Source organism: Jatropha curcas, chromosome 3 (assembly GCF_041381405.1).
Source record: "Jatropha curcas cultivar XTBG-Jc1 chromosome 3, XTBG_Jcur_1.0, whole genome shotgun sequence".
In the NCBI taxonomy this organism is placed as follows: domain Eukaryota; kingdom Viridiplantae; phylum Streptophyta; class Magnoliopsida; order Malpighiales; family Euphorbiaceae; genus Jatropha; species Jatropha curcas.
The window spans coordinates 1,827,833-1,843,847 of NC_143153.1; the positions used below are offsets into that span (position 1 = coordinate 1,827,833).

Genomic DNA, 16,015 nt, shown 5'->3' on the forward strand with positions numbered 1-16,015 from the left:
GCATTAGCCCACTTTCCACTAAACGAGTCAAAAATAACGCGTAATTAAATAAATACAAATTTGAAAGAAATTATTGTTTTCTAGTGTTAAGGATTGTTCATAATAATGCAAATTATCAATTTTACTATTCATTTCTAAGTTAATGTACCCCGTAAAAATACGAGTCATAATATTAGTTTTGTTATATCGAAAGTTTAATGACTGAAATAATATTGTGGACTACACAGTAGGGATTAGTCCTCCTATTTGAATAATATTCATCAAATTAACGATAATTTTTATGTTGGAAATGACTCGAATTCGAGATTTCTTATTTTTTATATTTTTTATGAAAGGTAAGAAGACCAATCAAATCATACTGATTGACATTTTTATTTCAATATATTAATAATTATTTTTTAAACCACATTATATATACAAAATAAAAAATAATTTTCCTTTAATAAAATGATTAAATCTTAGCTTCATACATATTTTTGAAAATTTTAATTTAATTAATTTATAAGTCAAACCAACTAACTCAACCTATTCCGTCTCATTCTCACGAATGAAATGGTCAGCGACTCCGCGGCTTTGGTTTGGTGGTCAGCGCTCAAAGTCGTCATCATCTACGAAACCTTCTGGAACTCTCTGGGAAGTCCAAAACCTTCAACTTCAACAATAGATAGATCTAGACTATACAATATATATATATATATATATATATATATATATATATATATTTTCTAACTTTATTGTTAAGTACCTCAACGCACCGCCTGCCAAACAAAGACATCTTTCCTACTCTTTTCTTTTTTTAAAATATTAAATATCTATAAAATTATAATGGGAACATTATTTACATTAATCATATTTGATTTCACATTCTTGATTCGGATTTTTTCAAAAGTAAAAACTAACACTTATACAAGTAATTATTTTTCAATTTTATAATAAAGTTCAACTAAAAATAGTATATGCTTAATTCTCTTGCAAAGAGAATCTAACTTCATATATTCACAAAGTAATTATAGAATATTTTTGTTGATGTACAAAAGAATGGCTAATCAAATTAAATGAAGAGCATAAACTATAACTATTCGCTAGACGTCCCTAAAAGCTAGACACCATCCGGATATTAAAAAAAAAATTAGGTGGAAGAAAAATATTTTTTCTAATTTTTAAAAGTCAAAAAAACAATCAACAATTTTTAGAATTAAAATTTATTTCTATGAAAATTCAGATTTTTAACGGGTATTTTCATATTTTGAATAATCCAAACTTAGTCAGACATTATAATGATAATTTATACAGTAACAATTAAGAGTTTTTTTAGTTTAGCTATGTATGTTAACTAGTAGTTAATAACACCAATAAAGTGTTAGTTGAAGTAATAAATAATCTCAATAGCGCATTTTGCTGATATTCAAAATCTTAATTTTTAAAAAATAATTTTATCAATAATTATTTTTTAATTTCCATATAGTTTAAATATTGGGAAGAAATGCATGAATTAACTCAGCTAAATTTCCCTAATTATTTGAAATTTTTAAAAATAATTAAAAAATTGAACAAACTTTCAAATTTTATTCATTGCGCGTATTTTACATTGACCTGAAGTTCTGGTTTCCATTTATCGCCGCCATCCTGTTTATATACATATAATTATATATAACGTCGTCGTTGAGTAGTTGATAAGTTAGCGACCCAAATTGACTAATAATACCAAGGACAGAAAACCAGCATTCTGACAATAAGACAAAGTCCCTTTCACTTGATCCCGTGCATCAGCTTCATTCAATATCTATCCTGTTTATGTCTTCTTTTGACCTTAACGACAAGTCGACAATGGCGAAAGGAGTTCCACTGCTAACGCAACTAGCCATTCTCTTCAATAGAAGATAAAGCAGATCGCCAATCACCATTGATCCATCCGGTCCTACCCACAAATGGAAACAAAGACTTTAGCTTTACCATATTTTAATGGCTTCTTTCTTTTTCTTTCTTTCTTTTTGTTTTTTTTTCTGTTTCCTTCATAAAAGTATCAAAACCTTCCATTTTCCTTTACCTTCACTAAAATGTATTTGTTTCATACGCGTTAAAATTTAAAAGTCAATCCTTTGAATGAGACCATCTCAGCTGCAAAACCATCACCTTTTTTTTTTTTTTTTTTTTTTGTTGTTTCTAGTTTTCTTTCTCTTCCTGTTGTTCGGCTGCCAAGAAAATGGAGAGAAAAATTAACCCTTTTTTCCCGTATGGGTATTTTTTAATCTCTCTCCTTTCTTGCTTATCTTTCTTGGTAAAATTTTCTGTTTCTGAACCCAGAGCTACACAAGCAGCTATGATTTGCTCGAACAGAACAGCTGCAAATTCAGAGAGGCAAATTTTTGTAGTAAATTTCTTGGCTACGATGGATGTAGTGACTCCTTTGGTTGCCAGGCAACAATTTGGAGCTGTGATTAATGGATCAGGCAATACTACAGTTTATACTTTGGGTGAGTGCATGAAAGATCTTGATCCAACAGATTGCAATCTTTGTTTTGCCCAAAGTAAAACCCAGATTTTAAGGTGTCTTCCTTTCCAATTAGGCACTAGAGGAGGTAGGCTTTTCTATGATGGGTGTTATTTAAGGTATGATGACTATAATTTCTTTAATGAGACACTTAGTTCTCAAGATAGGACTGTTTGTGCAAATGGGACTTTTAATAATGGTAGCAAAACTGTTTTTAGTGCTAATGCTATGGAATTGGTGAGGAATTTGAGTGTTCAAGCCCCAAAAAGTGATGGGTTTTCTGTGGGATTTGTGAATAGAGGGAATGTTTCAGTTTATGGATTGGCTCAATGCTGGGAATTGCTAAATGCGAGTTCTTGTGAGACTTGTTTGGCAAATGCTGTTTCTAAGATTGCTAATTGTACTCCAAAGGAAGAAGGAAGGGTTTTGAATGCTGGTTGTTACCTGAGGTACTCTCCTCAAAAATTTTACAACAATTCAGGAACTGCAAATGTAGGAAATGGAGGTAAGTTGATGTTCTATTTCCTAATTGATTTTACCTTTCTTGGCATCTTTATTGTAAATCAAATTCAGTACTTAATTTGCAAGTTTGGTAATTCATCTTCAAGTCTGTAAATGGGATGGATTAGGTATATGTCAATTCAATTCAATATTATAGTGGTGCTCAGCTGGGGAAAATATGATGCACACATTTAAGCAACTTTCTTTCTACTGCCAGAACCTGAAAATCTTTTGCTTGATTATATACTAATTAGAACACTTTGACATGATATTACCTTAATGGTGGCTACTACCAGGAAGAAGCCACTTGGCGGTTATACTGGCTGTGATATCTTCTGCTGTAGCTGTAACATTGATTGTTTCCACCGCTGTATTCTTTGGGAAGAAGAGAATTGCAGAAAAGAGGAGACGTAAGTATGGTCAATTAACACTTTAAAGTTTTTTGTTTCGATGTCAGCTGTCAATATAAAGTCTAATATGCTACTTTGATGTGGATCTTGCCGCAGAAAGGAACGAACTTGGTGCTTTATTAACTACCCTGAACAATTCCAAGCTTAATTTCTCATATGAATCTCTTGAAAGAGCCACTAATTACTTTCACAGTTCCACTAAGCTGGGACAAGGAGGATCGGGTTCAGTTTACAAGGTTAATTAAGTTTTTAGCCTTTAATTGCTGTGAACCATATCCCTAATCTTGGAATTAATTCACATCTCTTTCTATTTTTTCCCAATTGGTTTATCAGGGAGTATTGCCTGATGGAACTGTTGTTGCTATAAAGAGGCTTTTGTTCAATACAAGGCAATGGGTAGATCATTTCTTTAATGAAGTCAATTTGATTAGTGATATCCAACACAAGAATCTTGTGAAATTGCTGGGATGTAGCATTACAGGACCAGAAAGCCTTCTTGTTTACGAATATGTACCGAATCGAAGCCTTCAGGATTATTTCTTTGGTAGTTGCTTTTTTTATCTCTGAACTCTTACATAAAGATTTCACTCTTATTCACAAGTGCATCTACTGATCAATCTTCATTAATTTCACTCAGACAAAAATAATGTTCGGCCTTTGACATGGGAGATGAGGTATAACATCATATTGGGCACAGCTGAGGGTTTGGCCTATCTTCATGAGGAAACTGAGTTGAGAATAATACATAGAGATATAAAATTAAGCAATATTCTGCTTGGTGAGGACTTTACACCAAAGATTGCTGATTTTGGACTTGCAAGATTATTTCCGCAAGATAAGACTCACATCACTACTGTAATTGCTGGTACATTGTAAGTTAAAAGGCCACTAATGCTTTTTTTTGTGATATTTTACATTTGAACATGCGCATTAAAGCAATTTGCTGAATTTGCTTCTGCAGAGGTTATATGGCTCCAGAATATGTCATTCGTGGCAAACTGACTGAGAAGGCTGATGTTTACAGTTTCGGAGTTCTTGTAATGGAAGTAGTTAGTGGAAGGAGGAACAATGCCTTTGTTCAAGATTCGGGTTCTATCCTGCAAATGGTAACCATTAACTGTATTTGACAGATAGCATTAAATTCTTAATTTATAAGATTACACTGTCTTTAAGGGTCTCTTTATGTTCATTTAAAAAGGTTTGGACACTGTATGGAACTGGAAGACTATGCGAAGCTGTTGATCCTAAGTTAGAAGGTGATTTTCAAGAGGAGGAAGCATCTCGGTTACTTCAAATAGGCCTACTTTGTGTACAAGCTTCTGCAGATTTGCGTCCAGCAATGTCAATTGTTGTTAAAATGCTTAATAATAGCCATGAAATTCCTCAGCCAACACAACCACCATTTCTCAATCCTGCAAGTAATAGTTCAGAAATCAGCACACTTATTAGACCTGCCACTTCTAGTTCTCAACCTGAGTCTTACACTCAGTCTTCAGGAAACAGCATGACACAAAGCTGGATTGAGCCCAGATGATCCTTCAACTTGCCAAAACTCCGTTTCACATTTGAGACCAGGCGGTTCAATTTTGATCAACTAAACCAGCTGAGCTGATTATATAATGATCCACTGCTAATATTGATTGTCGTTAAATATAAAGTATATATAGTGATGATTCTTTCTTGTAATGCTATAGAGCTAATAATGTATATAGCTTGAAATTTTCTGGATATTCTTTTTGGTGTAATTGTGATGCAAAAGTAATTTAACCATCATTATTTTATTTTTTTTCATTTCAATAAGTTGAATTTTGTGCATGTTCAAGTGGGAAAACAACTTGAAATTTGCGGTGGAACTATCTTATTAAAGTTTACTTAAATCATTTTTGTTTTAATCTACATAGTGGTGGTTTGGATTCATGGAATTTCACATTCCATTGTCCATCCATAGAATTTTGAATAAACAATAATGAAAATTGAGAAATTCCCATTTGTGATGTGGGATTTTCCAAAATGGTGAAATTAATAAATTTTAAAGATCTATTTTTTTATTTATTAAACCGAACAAAAATATCTAGCAAATATATAAAATACTTTTAAATTCCATTACTCAAATCCCACCAATCCTAACTTCCTCGTCCAAAATTCTATTCCTAATTCATTTGCGAGGTGCACCAAATATGCGCTGAATTTATCAACCTTTCTCTCTAAAAAAATTATTAGATTTCTGGTATTGATCTGTAGCTGTAGATTAGCAGATGCTTAGACTTTGAAACGCGTTTGTTAATTATCCATTCGACTACTTTATCAAGATTTGATAACCAGCTAACAGTGGTGAGCATTCCTTAATCACACCGAACTAGCTCGGTTTCAGTTTATCCGAATGTATTTTTCTAGTATTCAAATCCAAAACCAAGTGTATAATAATCGATTAAAATCAAATTAAATTAGTTTGGTTAAATTTAAATTCAGTTATTCCAAACTAAATAAGCTATTTACGGCTTTAAAAAATTTCGGTTAGTTATATATAATAATTGAACTAAAAACGATTTTATATACCTAAATTATAACCGAATTTGTAAAGTAACTATTCAAATCCAATTGAAATGAATCAGTTTAATTGAATTTTCGATTAGAAACTGATAATTGCTGACCCTGCCAGCTAACGACACACACTTGATTAAAAGAATATGGAAGACATAAGCTACAAAGTGCATAGACTCTAATCTTAACGGTGATATGGTGCGTGGTGCAAAATCAGAAATTTAGGCTTGTAAAATAAGGTCAGTTGTGGTAGGTCTTGACTTTTTTGTGCTTAATGGTCATATTTTATTCTAAAAACATTTGTTAATTTAATTGACATTAGCTAATAATAGTATAATATGGTAATTTAGCCCTTGAAATGAGATCAAGAGGCCAAATTAGTATGTGATCATGAGGATAATAATAATGCTAGTAGGTGAAAACTATGACTACAATCTACAAATAATCATATAATATTTTTAATAAATTAATTAATATATATATATATAATATGGTCCAAGTTAGCAACTTCACCCGGTTATTATGTATTGTTGTATTGAAAATAAAGAATACAAATAGCAAAATGCTATTTGTTGTAGGGATAGAAATGGTACTTCTCTTACCAACAACCTTTTGAGACTTTCCAACATCATATTCATAGTCATAAAATGAGGACTTTATCGTAAACTATTAAGGTGCTATTTTTTTGTTTTTATGATAAAATGAATAATCTAGTGAGAAATACTCTCATTTTAAATTTTTTTTTTTAAGAAAAAAGAGCTTTGAACCACTCATTCCAAATTAATCCATTGTATTTTATTTATCGTCTTTAAACCCTTCAATTTTAATTTTGATTAAAAATTTAACTTTTTTTAATCGAGAATTAAATCATACTAAGCTTAGAATGCATAATAAGCTTATAAATTTAGGGGTTCATTTATGCATTTTTCCTTTTTTTTTTCATTGATTAAATACAAAAACACATAATAGGGTAAAAATAAGATTTATTAGCTCATAAAATGATACTAATCTACATAAGATTTAAAGGATGAGTTCACTCTCGAATGACCAGAACTACAATATCTCCATATTGCTGATTTCTGAAAATTATTAATTAAAGTTAGTAAGTTTTCCTTTTTTTTTTTTTCTTTTTTGAAGTGCAAAATCTGCCCTCACTCCTAGAGCCGGGAACAAGGGGTGAAATGGTAAATCTACAATAAACGAACATGATAAGAAGAAAAACTTGCCCTCTGCCTCTAGTAAAAGTCTGAGTCTCTAACCGCGTTTTTTCACGTTTGGTTATTCAACGGCTTTGATTATTTGAAATCTCATACGTTTGAAACTGATTTTCTTCTGTCTCCCACAGTCTTTTCCTCTGCTTTTCAACTTTAATCAAGAAAACTCGAAGCTCCCATCTTCACCTTTGACTTCTGCAACAACAAAAATCTTCAAAATCTTTATCTCCCTTAAACCCTCTCTCTTCTTTTCCTTTTTAGTTTCAGTGTAGAACTCTTCTTCTCACAGACACCTCCAGAATTTTCATTTCAGCTTCAGCTTCAGCTTCCTCTAATGCACAAAAAGGTTCGTATTTTGAATTTCCGTTTCCGTTTCTAATTCTTTTTCAGATTCCAATCTTCATCTGATATAGTAATATCTCTGTTTCAACTTTGATCAAGAAGACGACATGGAAAACGTAATAATGATAGAAGTTTACGATGTTTACTTGATCCAGAAGGAACTAAAACCCAGAATAGCTTTTAAGATGATGAAAGAAACTAGCTTGTTTGTTATTATTTTTAAATTTATTGCCTTTCGTTACTCTGAAAACAAAGAAAATTCAATCTAGATGACAAAAACGGATACTGATATCCTGTCCATGTGATTCGAATTATATGCTTAGCTGTTTAGAAATCATTGGTCAGTATATGTCTGTTTCATCACTGCTCAGTAATAGTTCAAAGGATATGATTTTATTTAGTATATATAATTGTGAAGTTAGGAAGTAGAAAATTAACGCCGCTGTTATCTTGAATAATTCATTTATCTACTAACACTACAAATGGAAATTTAAATTGGCGGTGGCCGTTGGTGGTGGTGGCCACAGCCCCCACACCGTGGTCCATTTGAATTGGATAATTGAAGAGGTTGGTTGAGCAGACTTTCATAATTTCATACTTACCGACAACATTTTTGGAATTTCCTTATCGAAATGTCCCACATAGACGTGGCCTTCTTGTCCGGATGTTTTTTCAGTTCCGTTATTTTCAAATGTCAATTTTAGGGGCTGCAAAAAACTTTTTCACCATTTATTTTTCCCTTTTCAGTACTGTTAGGTGGCATAACGGCGTTGATTGAAAAACCCCATGCTCTTAATCTTTCGTTAAACTTTTTTCCTTTAACTTAAAGAATCTTAATTGCTAATTTTGGTGGCCTGCATACCGTGTGAGGTAATGTTTGTTTGAATTTGGATTTTGGACTAGAAGTGTGAAACCAAGAAACTCTTAAACTGGGTTGCTGCAAATTATAGCACTTTGTGCAATATCCAATCCAAGACTCGCCTTTTTTGACTTGAGAATCTGAAATATCAAAATAAGCAATCATCCTTCCAAGTTTCTACTGCCAACTCCGTACCCACTGTGTCGTATCTGTGTGAGTGTTATACTCTTCTTTTTGACTAGACGTTGGTCTCTCTCCTGAATTTTGTATATCCGATCTTCGGTTAGTTGATATGCCTAGAATAATTGCTCAGCTATAGAAAGAAATTTTTAATTCTTTGATGAAATTGAATCCTTCTTTCCATGAACATGGAAGAACTTTCTTCCAATTTGTTGCAGAATGTTCCAATTTTGTCAAATTAATTTCTGTTCTCTAATTCCTTGTTTCAACTTTATTATCTTTGAGTACTTTGATGGTTAACTAGGCTCCATCTTGAACAGGTAGCCTGGTAATTTCAACAGCAAAATGAGGAAAAAAATCCTTTTGGTCCATCATCAATGCATATTCTTCTGTTTAGTCGGTTTTTTATTAACATATGAGAAAGCGATGGGGGATCCTAGAGCCCAGCAAGTGAAAGTTACATGTGGACGCCAACTTGAGCACAATGCTTCTATCTTTGTACCCAATTTTGTTGCTACAATGGAGAATATCAGTGAGCAAATGCGCACTTCAGGGTTTGGAGTAGCAGTTACAGGTTCAGGACCTGATATTAACTATGGGCTTGCTCAATGTTATGGAGACCTTTCTTTACTTGATTGTGTATTATGCTATGCTGAGGCACGTACAGTTCTACCCCAATGCTATCCTCATAATGGAGGTCGGGTTTTTCTCGATGGCTGTTTTATGAGATCTGAAAACTATAGTTTCTTTGAGGAGTATAGAGGACCTTTAGATGAAGTTATCTGCGGAAATCAAACAAGGAAGAATTCTACATTTGAGGAATCAGCTAAAGTGGCTTTATCGACTGCAGTTTCAAGTGCAATGAATAGTCGAGGCTATGCAAGGGCTCAAGTAGCAGTGCAAGGGACAAATGAATCGGCTTATGTGTTAGCTGATTGCTGGAGGACATTGAATGCGAGCGCTTGCAGAGCGTGCTTGGAGAATGCTAGTGCATCCATATTGAAATGTTTGCCTGGGTCAGAAGGGAGGGCATTGTATACTGGATGTTTTATAAGGTACTCGGACAGAGACTTTCTCAACGAGCTAAGAAATGACAGTTCACGAGGTAAAGAAAATGTATTTTCTTGTGTTAATGTGGGAGATCAAGATTTTATTCTTTATTAATATGGCCTAATTTTGGAATTACTAATTGCAGGGAGCATTATTGTGATAGTCGTTTCAATTGTTAGTTCTTTGGTGGTTCTAGGAGTTGGGATAATTATAGGAGTTTATATTTGGAAGCATAGATATGTACAGATGAAGAGAAGAGGTAATTAAACTTTGTTTTATTTGCTTCTGCCAAGTGAAATCTCCAGCATAGCAGATAATTGTCAATTAATGGATGGTTGTCCAAGAAAATGGCTACTAATGCATGTAGGTATTATGTATTATCCTTTCGGTTTTGCTCATTTTCCGGAATGCTTTTATCTTGATTTTCCAGGTTCAAATGATGCACGAAAGTTGGTTAAAACCCTTAATGACAGTAGCCTGAACTTCAAGTACTCTACACTTGAGAAGGCTACAGGATCTTTTGACGATGCCAACAAACTTGGACAAGGAGGATTTGGATCAGTTTATAAGGTTTTCATTTTTTTTTTTTTTCTGTTCACCTTTTCAAATTTAGTAATTATGCAAACAACTTTTGCCCTTTTTCTTTCAATCAGGGAGTGTTGCCAGATGGAAGAGAGATTGCTGTAAAGAGACTTTTCTTTAACAACAGACACAGAGCAGCAGATTTTTACAATGAGGTTAACATCATAAGTACTGTGGAGCACAAAAATCTGGTCAGGTTGTTGGGATGCAGTTGTTCTGGTCCTGAAAGCCTTCTTGTCTATGAATTCCTGCCAAACAAGAGTCTTGATCGTTTTATATTCGGCAAGTACCTGAATTTCACATATAAAGCTTATCTGAGATTGCAAAAATTCCTATATCACACAGCAAATAAAGCTACTCTCTGCATAGCCATTCTTAGTTGATATTTTATAATTCTAAGACCATAGACTACTAAGTTGAGCTTGAACTTAATGCTTATAATGCTTAATATCTAAATATGACAGATCAGAACAAAGGCAAAGTGCTAACTTGGGAAAAGAGATACGATATTATTATTGGAACAGCGGAAGGTTTAGTCTACCTTCACGAAAACTCGAAGATCAGGATCATTCACAGAGACATAAAGGCCAGCAACATATTATTGGATTCAAGATTCCGTGCTAAAATTGCAGATTTTGGCTTGGCCAGGTCTTTCCAAGAAGATAAGAGTCACATCAGCACAGCCATTGCAGGAACACTGTGAGTATATCTATTGTTTGTCAGTCAGTTGAACATGAATTCCAGTAACTTGCAATGTTTCATTTGAATATTTACATATGAACATAACATTATCTTATATATATACACATTCCATCAAGCGATAATTTCAATTATATATGTGCAGTGGATACATGGCCCCAGAATACTTGGCTCATGGCCAGTTAACAGAAAAGGCAGATGTCTACAGCTTCGGTGTGCTTTTGTTGGAGATCGTCACAGGAAGGCAGAACAACCGGAGCAAAACCTCAGAATATACTGATAGCCTAGTTACACTTGTAAGTTCCAAGAATCTCACTTTTTCTTGATTCTTTTTTTGGTTCCATTTAATCTTTACACAGCAATGAAGAAATTTATCTTTTTAATTTTTTGAAAAATAGACGTGGAAGAAATTTCAGACAGGGACTGTGGAGGAGTTTTATGACCCAAACCTAATGTTACATAACCACCATAACAGTAATATAAAGAATGATGTTTATAGAGTAGTGCAAATAGGACTACTCTGTACACAAGAGATGCCATCACTTCGACCAACAATGGCAAAGACGCTGCAGATGCTAACAACAGAGGATAATCTCCCAGCACCTTCTAATCCCCCTTTCATAGACGAGAGGACTATGGAACTGAACGACACATGTGAGGATCCATGGTACCCACTTAATTCTGGCCTTTCTGCATCAATTGCAACTGTCACCAATAGTTCCTTCTATCCAAGATGACCTAGAGGAGGGGTTTAACAGGGGATTATCAAATTTATAATTCTGAGACAAGTAAAAGAAGTTGAACATCTTCAGTGACTGTAACACCTCACTGAAGCACATGCCACAGGCATTTTCAAGAAGCTGTCAGGGCATTTAAGCAGTCAGCAATAAGATGCAGATTGGCAGGCATCGGATGACTTGTAGATATGAAATTGAGGATAGTAATGTCAATGTTTAAATGTTTTTTGTGAAATGAGAGAAACGTATATCATGCTGTAAATATGTATTTCTACTAACTTACAAATTTTGTTTTAAATGAATAAATCTCAGCTTGTCCAACATTGAACATAATTCTGCAATTTCAAAGTACCTAAATTTTTCTTGAAGATTTAAGAAAGAGAGTTCACTGCTCAGGAGAGAATGGATAAAGATAGAAAGAAACTATTCAAGGAAAACAGGACTCATTAAATTATTAGTCGCGTAGCTAAAAATTCTGCAACGTCAAAAAACATCGATCCCTAAGCTCACAGTCAACAGTATAGACCACAACTTTTTCCCCCTTTACAATATGCCCTTCATCACTCCAGCAAATAGCCACATGCCAAGCACCGACCTTGTCTACCGTGTGGCTACTAGGTTCCCCATTAGGCCTCCACTAATCTCATAATGTTTGGCAGTAGAAAACCCTGCTTCCAGAGCAAGTTCCTCCAATTCCTTGCCTGTGTCAAGAGTATGCACCATTACCACCCAGTAAACAAAAAGGAAGTCGCAAGGGTAGATGTGCTCTCAGGGAATGTAATGTTACTAGTTTTGCACACGTTCTAAGAAGTTTTAAACATAGCAGGTATGAAAGTCTGACACAGCAGACAAATAGAACTTTTATCATAGCTCTTGGCAACGGTAGCAAAACCAGTAAAAATGATCTTTGAATGGAAATATAATACATGGAGAAAAATAAAAGCAACATTGCATTTTAAATAGGAGTAAGGTTTGGTTGGCATTCAAGAATTATTGTTTACAATCATACACATCAATCCACTGGAAAAAAAAAAAAAAAAGAAAAAAAAAACTGAACAAGAAGTTATAGCAGGAAACGTACCTGTTAAAAATTCTCTGATTGAATTCTTCAAGTATTCATACTCCTTTGCAAGGCCATAACGAGATGCCATAGGGACAACAACATTGTCGATCATGCAATTCTTATGCAAAGAACATGTAAAAGATTCGACTTGTCATATGTTCAAATGTATAGTAACAATTATCAAACTATAAGTCAGTTGACAACTTGACATGATAAAAAATAAGTTTCCTAAGAAATATCCATTTCCCACAACTACAAAGTCAAAAAATAAACAACATCAGGACATTTTCAAGAAAAAAATGCATTGATAACCACTGAATTTCATTTATTGACGTACAATTAGAAACATCATATTCCTAGAATTTTAATAGCAAAAAGGAAAAGCCTTTTATTTTGTAATTCTATACCTGAAAAGAAGAAATAAATGGTTGAGTACCCTTATTGAAGTCAAGAACAGATACTTTTGCACCTGTAAAAGCAAGAATGATAAGTTTAATCAACTTTCATTTTGTTGGATATATTTCAAGCTGTTGCAGAGAAAATAGGGCACCTGGTTTCAAAACTCGAAACATCTCCTGCATGGCCTTATGCTTATCAATCACATTTCGTAGTCCATAACCCATAGTAATAGCATCAAATTGACAATCAGAAAATGGCAAATTAGTTGCATCACCCTCAATCCACCTGTGATTATTACAAGAAACAACTCATTTTAGAGGTTACCATATCATTCAAATTACTGTAATCATAAAACTTGATGCTTCTAAATGAATCACAAAGAATTTAATAAAACATTATCCAATGAATTATTTTCCCAACCCTCTAAAGCGTCCTCCTAAATCACTAAACATTAAAAATTTTCCTTCACCTAAATGATATATACCAATGCTCACTCGATGTTCTTGTAGAAGTCCCTTGAAAGCAACTGTTGCCGAGATGAAGCAATCAATAATTGCTCCTTTGAGAAATCAACACCAGTCACCTACAGATTGTCACCCAAAAGAAATGGTAATGTAGATTGTAGAACATTGTTATGCTGCATAAATTTACAGACAATGGCACAATTCTAACGACAAAATAGACTCCTTTCTTCATTAGACCTATGCTACTCAACAAAGCAGCCTCTTTTCTCTATAATCATACTCCATCCAAATCACAATTAAAGGTTCATTATAGTACTTCACTAATATTATCATTTCCCAAGAAATAAAAATGAATATTGAACATAATCCATCTTAACAACTTGGCTCTACAAGCATCAAAATCTCCCTCTCAAAAGAAAAACTCATTAAATACACTTAATGATCAAGGAACATTATTAACAACATAGAAACGCTAAAATGAGAAAGAACAAACCTTGCCATAGGAGCCAACTTTCTCAGACAAAAGAAATGCCAAATCTCCACTTCCACAACACAAATCCAAGGCATTGTCTCCCATTTTTGCTCTAATATATTCAATGCATGATTTCTTTAAAATCCAAAAACATCATAACAAAAAATTTAAAAATAATGATAAAGAAGCATACCCAGTCCAGGATACAGCCATTCGTTTCCATATTCGATGTTGACCCAAACTCAGCAAATCATTCAACTGTTTGTTCCGAGTTCAGACCAAAAAACGAAAAATTAAAAGAATTACAAAAGAACATAAAATGGAAAGAAACAAAAGGTGAAAATTGCTTGCACATTATCATAAACAGGAGAAATGCGGCTAAAGAGCTCCCGGCGTTCGTTAGCGCATCGAACCAGCCGGTAATTGAACCGAGAAATGTGAGGTCGTGAATTGTATGTTGAAGGTAAACAGAGATGAAGACAAGCCATGTCACCTCTCTTTATCTTGAAAATCTTTCACCCCCGATTCTCATGAACGTTGTATATATCAGATCTAACTGACTCAGGGACATTCATATAGGCACGGCCCATATTAAGTCCATCAGATCCAATGGGCTTAAAAAGTAATGGCAGAAACCACATAAGCCCGAATGAAGCCACAGCAGTTTAACTGTGATAGAAATTCGTATAATGTGGGAGAATAGAATCATACTGAAATTGAACTTGTTTAGGAATTAAAATTCTAGTTATTTGGATGAGTTCAAACTTCAAATACTATGAGCATCTATAAATACCCAATACGCTAAACCATAAAAGTTCAAATTCTATATAAGAAAAAAAAAAATGGGAACTCAGAATTTCATGGTGGCGCTGCTTCTGTTGATTTGCTTGACAAGAAGCTTAGCAATTGCTGATTCTGAATCTGACTGCGATTGTGTTTGTTTTCCAGAGTGCAGAAAGTCTAAAGTATGGTTGCCATTAAACGTATTCCTAGGAAGAGGAGAACCGAGATATGATCCGCATGAGAAACGATGTTTATGTCGATGCATTTGTCCACCCTTTCTTCCACGTATCCACATCCACCAACCATTTTCCCTACGCCACCAACACCTCAATTACAATTTACAAGAAATACCTCGTTTTAGAGGTAACTCATGACCATGAGATTGGACTGATGATTGTTTTAGTGGAAGTCATTGATACCTCCTCTTGATCTTGTTCAATTTTGCTATACTCATTAGAATTTCTTATTGATTAGTATTTTAAAATTACTAGGATTTGTTTATATCAAAATTTTATTATTATTTTCAATTTTAGTATTATTATTGTTTTTATTATAGTGTTCCCACGAGAGAGCTCGTGGATACGAGGCAAGTAATGAAATTTCATGAAGTCTTTATTATAGTGTTCGATAATATATTTTAGATGTTAAAGATAGCATTTTACGTTTAACTTGTGATATAAACTTATCTAAATGATATCAAAATAACTAAAAGTTACTAGCAAATCTCAAGTGATAGAGTGGACGGCAAATAGAAAGGCCAACGAATCACCTTAGACAATAGAGTATTATCTTGTAATAATTAATTAAGTATATGATGGTTTAGGTCAAAAGATAATGGGAATGTTCCTCATCATGTAAGTAGATTAATAAATTAATTAGCAGACATGAAATTGTAGCAACACCTTCCAAGTTGATCCCACTTACAACTTTTGTCTCTAAGAACTAGGGTTGGAATTTACAAAAAGATGACTTTTTCTCCTCCTAAAATGGCTATTACAGAATCTTTACTTCCTTTTGACCAGAAATAGTGTTTTTCTGGTTTTTGTCTTGCATTATATTATACCATATTGTACAGTGTGCTGGAGTTTGCTCTATTTTTTTATTTTTCAACCACTCCGTTCCTCTTTTTCATTAACATTTTTCAAATAATACTCTGGATTTTAGAAATATAACTCAACCCAAAAACAAATTTTATGAATCCTCATTTCCGGAATTTTATTTATAAACC

At 33.6% G+C, this 16,015-nt stretch overlaps 3 protein-coding genes across 5 annotated transcripts; 2 read left to right on the forward strand and 1 right to left on the reverse strand.

Moving 5' to 3' along the window:
• The first annotated feature begins 1,678 nt into the window (after positions 1–1,678).
• On the forward strand, positions 1,679–5,193 carry LOC105644634 (cysteine-rich RLK (RECEPTOR-like protein kinase) 3). Its single transcript, XM_012230053.4, has 7 exons — positions 1,679–2,996; positions 3,289–3,402; positions 3,499–3,638; positions 3,736–3,946; positions 4,040–4,274; positions 4,364–4,508; positions 4,601–5,193. Exons 1-7 carry the CDS (start codon positions 2,204–2,206, stop codon positions 4,934–4,936), a joined length of 1,974 nt encoding a protein of 657 aa, XP_012085443.1. The 5' UTR covers positions 1,679–2,203; the 3' UTR covers positions 4,937–5,193.
• Positions 5,194–7,197: 2,004 nt separating this feature from the next.
• CRK2 (cysteine-rich RLK (RECEPTOR-like protein kinase) 2) lies at positions 7,198–11,929 on the forward strand. Of its 2 annotated transcripts, none has more exons than XM_012230047.4 (8): positions 7,198–7,503; positions 8,859–9,643; positions 9,734–9,847; positions 10,019–10,158; positions 10,242–10,452; positions 10,635–10,869; positions 11,015–11,165; positions 11,268–11,929. In XM_012230047.4, the coding sequence occupies exons 2-8, from the start codon at positions 8,884–8,886 to the stop codon at positions 11,604–11,606; spliced, it is 1,950 nt and encodes a 649-aa protein (XP_012085437.1). In that variant the 5' UTR covers positions 7,198–7,503; positions 8,859–8,883; the 3' UTR covers positions 11,607–11,929. The 2 variants fall into 2 exon arrangements, with proteins under 2 accessions (XP_012085437.1, XP_012085438.1); XM_012230048.4 differs by lacking the exon at positions 7,198–7,503 and adding an exon at positions 8,257–8,571.
• Positions 10,267–14,548, reverse strand: MENG (S-adenosyl-L-methionine-dependent methyltransferases superfamily protein). 2 transcript variants are annotated; one of them, XR_005178855.2, is made up of 9 exons: positions 14,358–14,548; positions 14,198–14,262; positions 14,026–14,116; positions 13,563–13,651; positions 13,220–13,353; positions 13,077–13,138; positions 12,688–12,787; positions 10,712–11,607; positions 10,267–10,460 (listed from the first exon to the last, which is right to left on the reverse strand). XR_005178855.2 is itself a non-coding variant. In XM_012230049.4 (8 exons), exons 1-8 carry the CDS (start codon positions 14,490–14,492, stop codon positions 12,207–12,209), a joined length of 777 nt encoding a protein of 258 aa, XP_012085439.1. In that variant the 5' UTR covers positions 14,493–14,546; the 3' UTR covers positions 12,031–12,206. The 2 variants fall into 2 exon arrangements, 1 of the variants encoding a protein (XP_012085439.1); XM_012230049.4 differs by lacking the exons at positions 10,267–10,460; positions 10,712–11,607 and adding an exon at positions 12,031–12,307 and having other exon boundaries at positions 14,358–14,546.
• Positions 14,549–16,015: the final 1,467 nt, after the last annotated feature.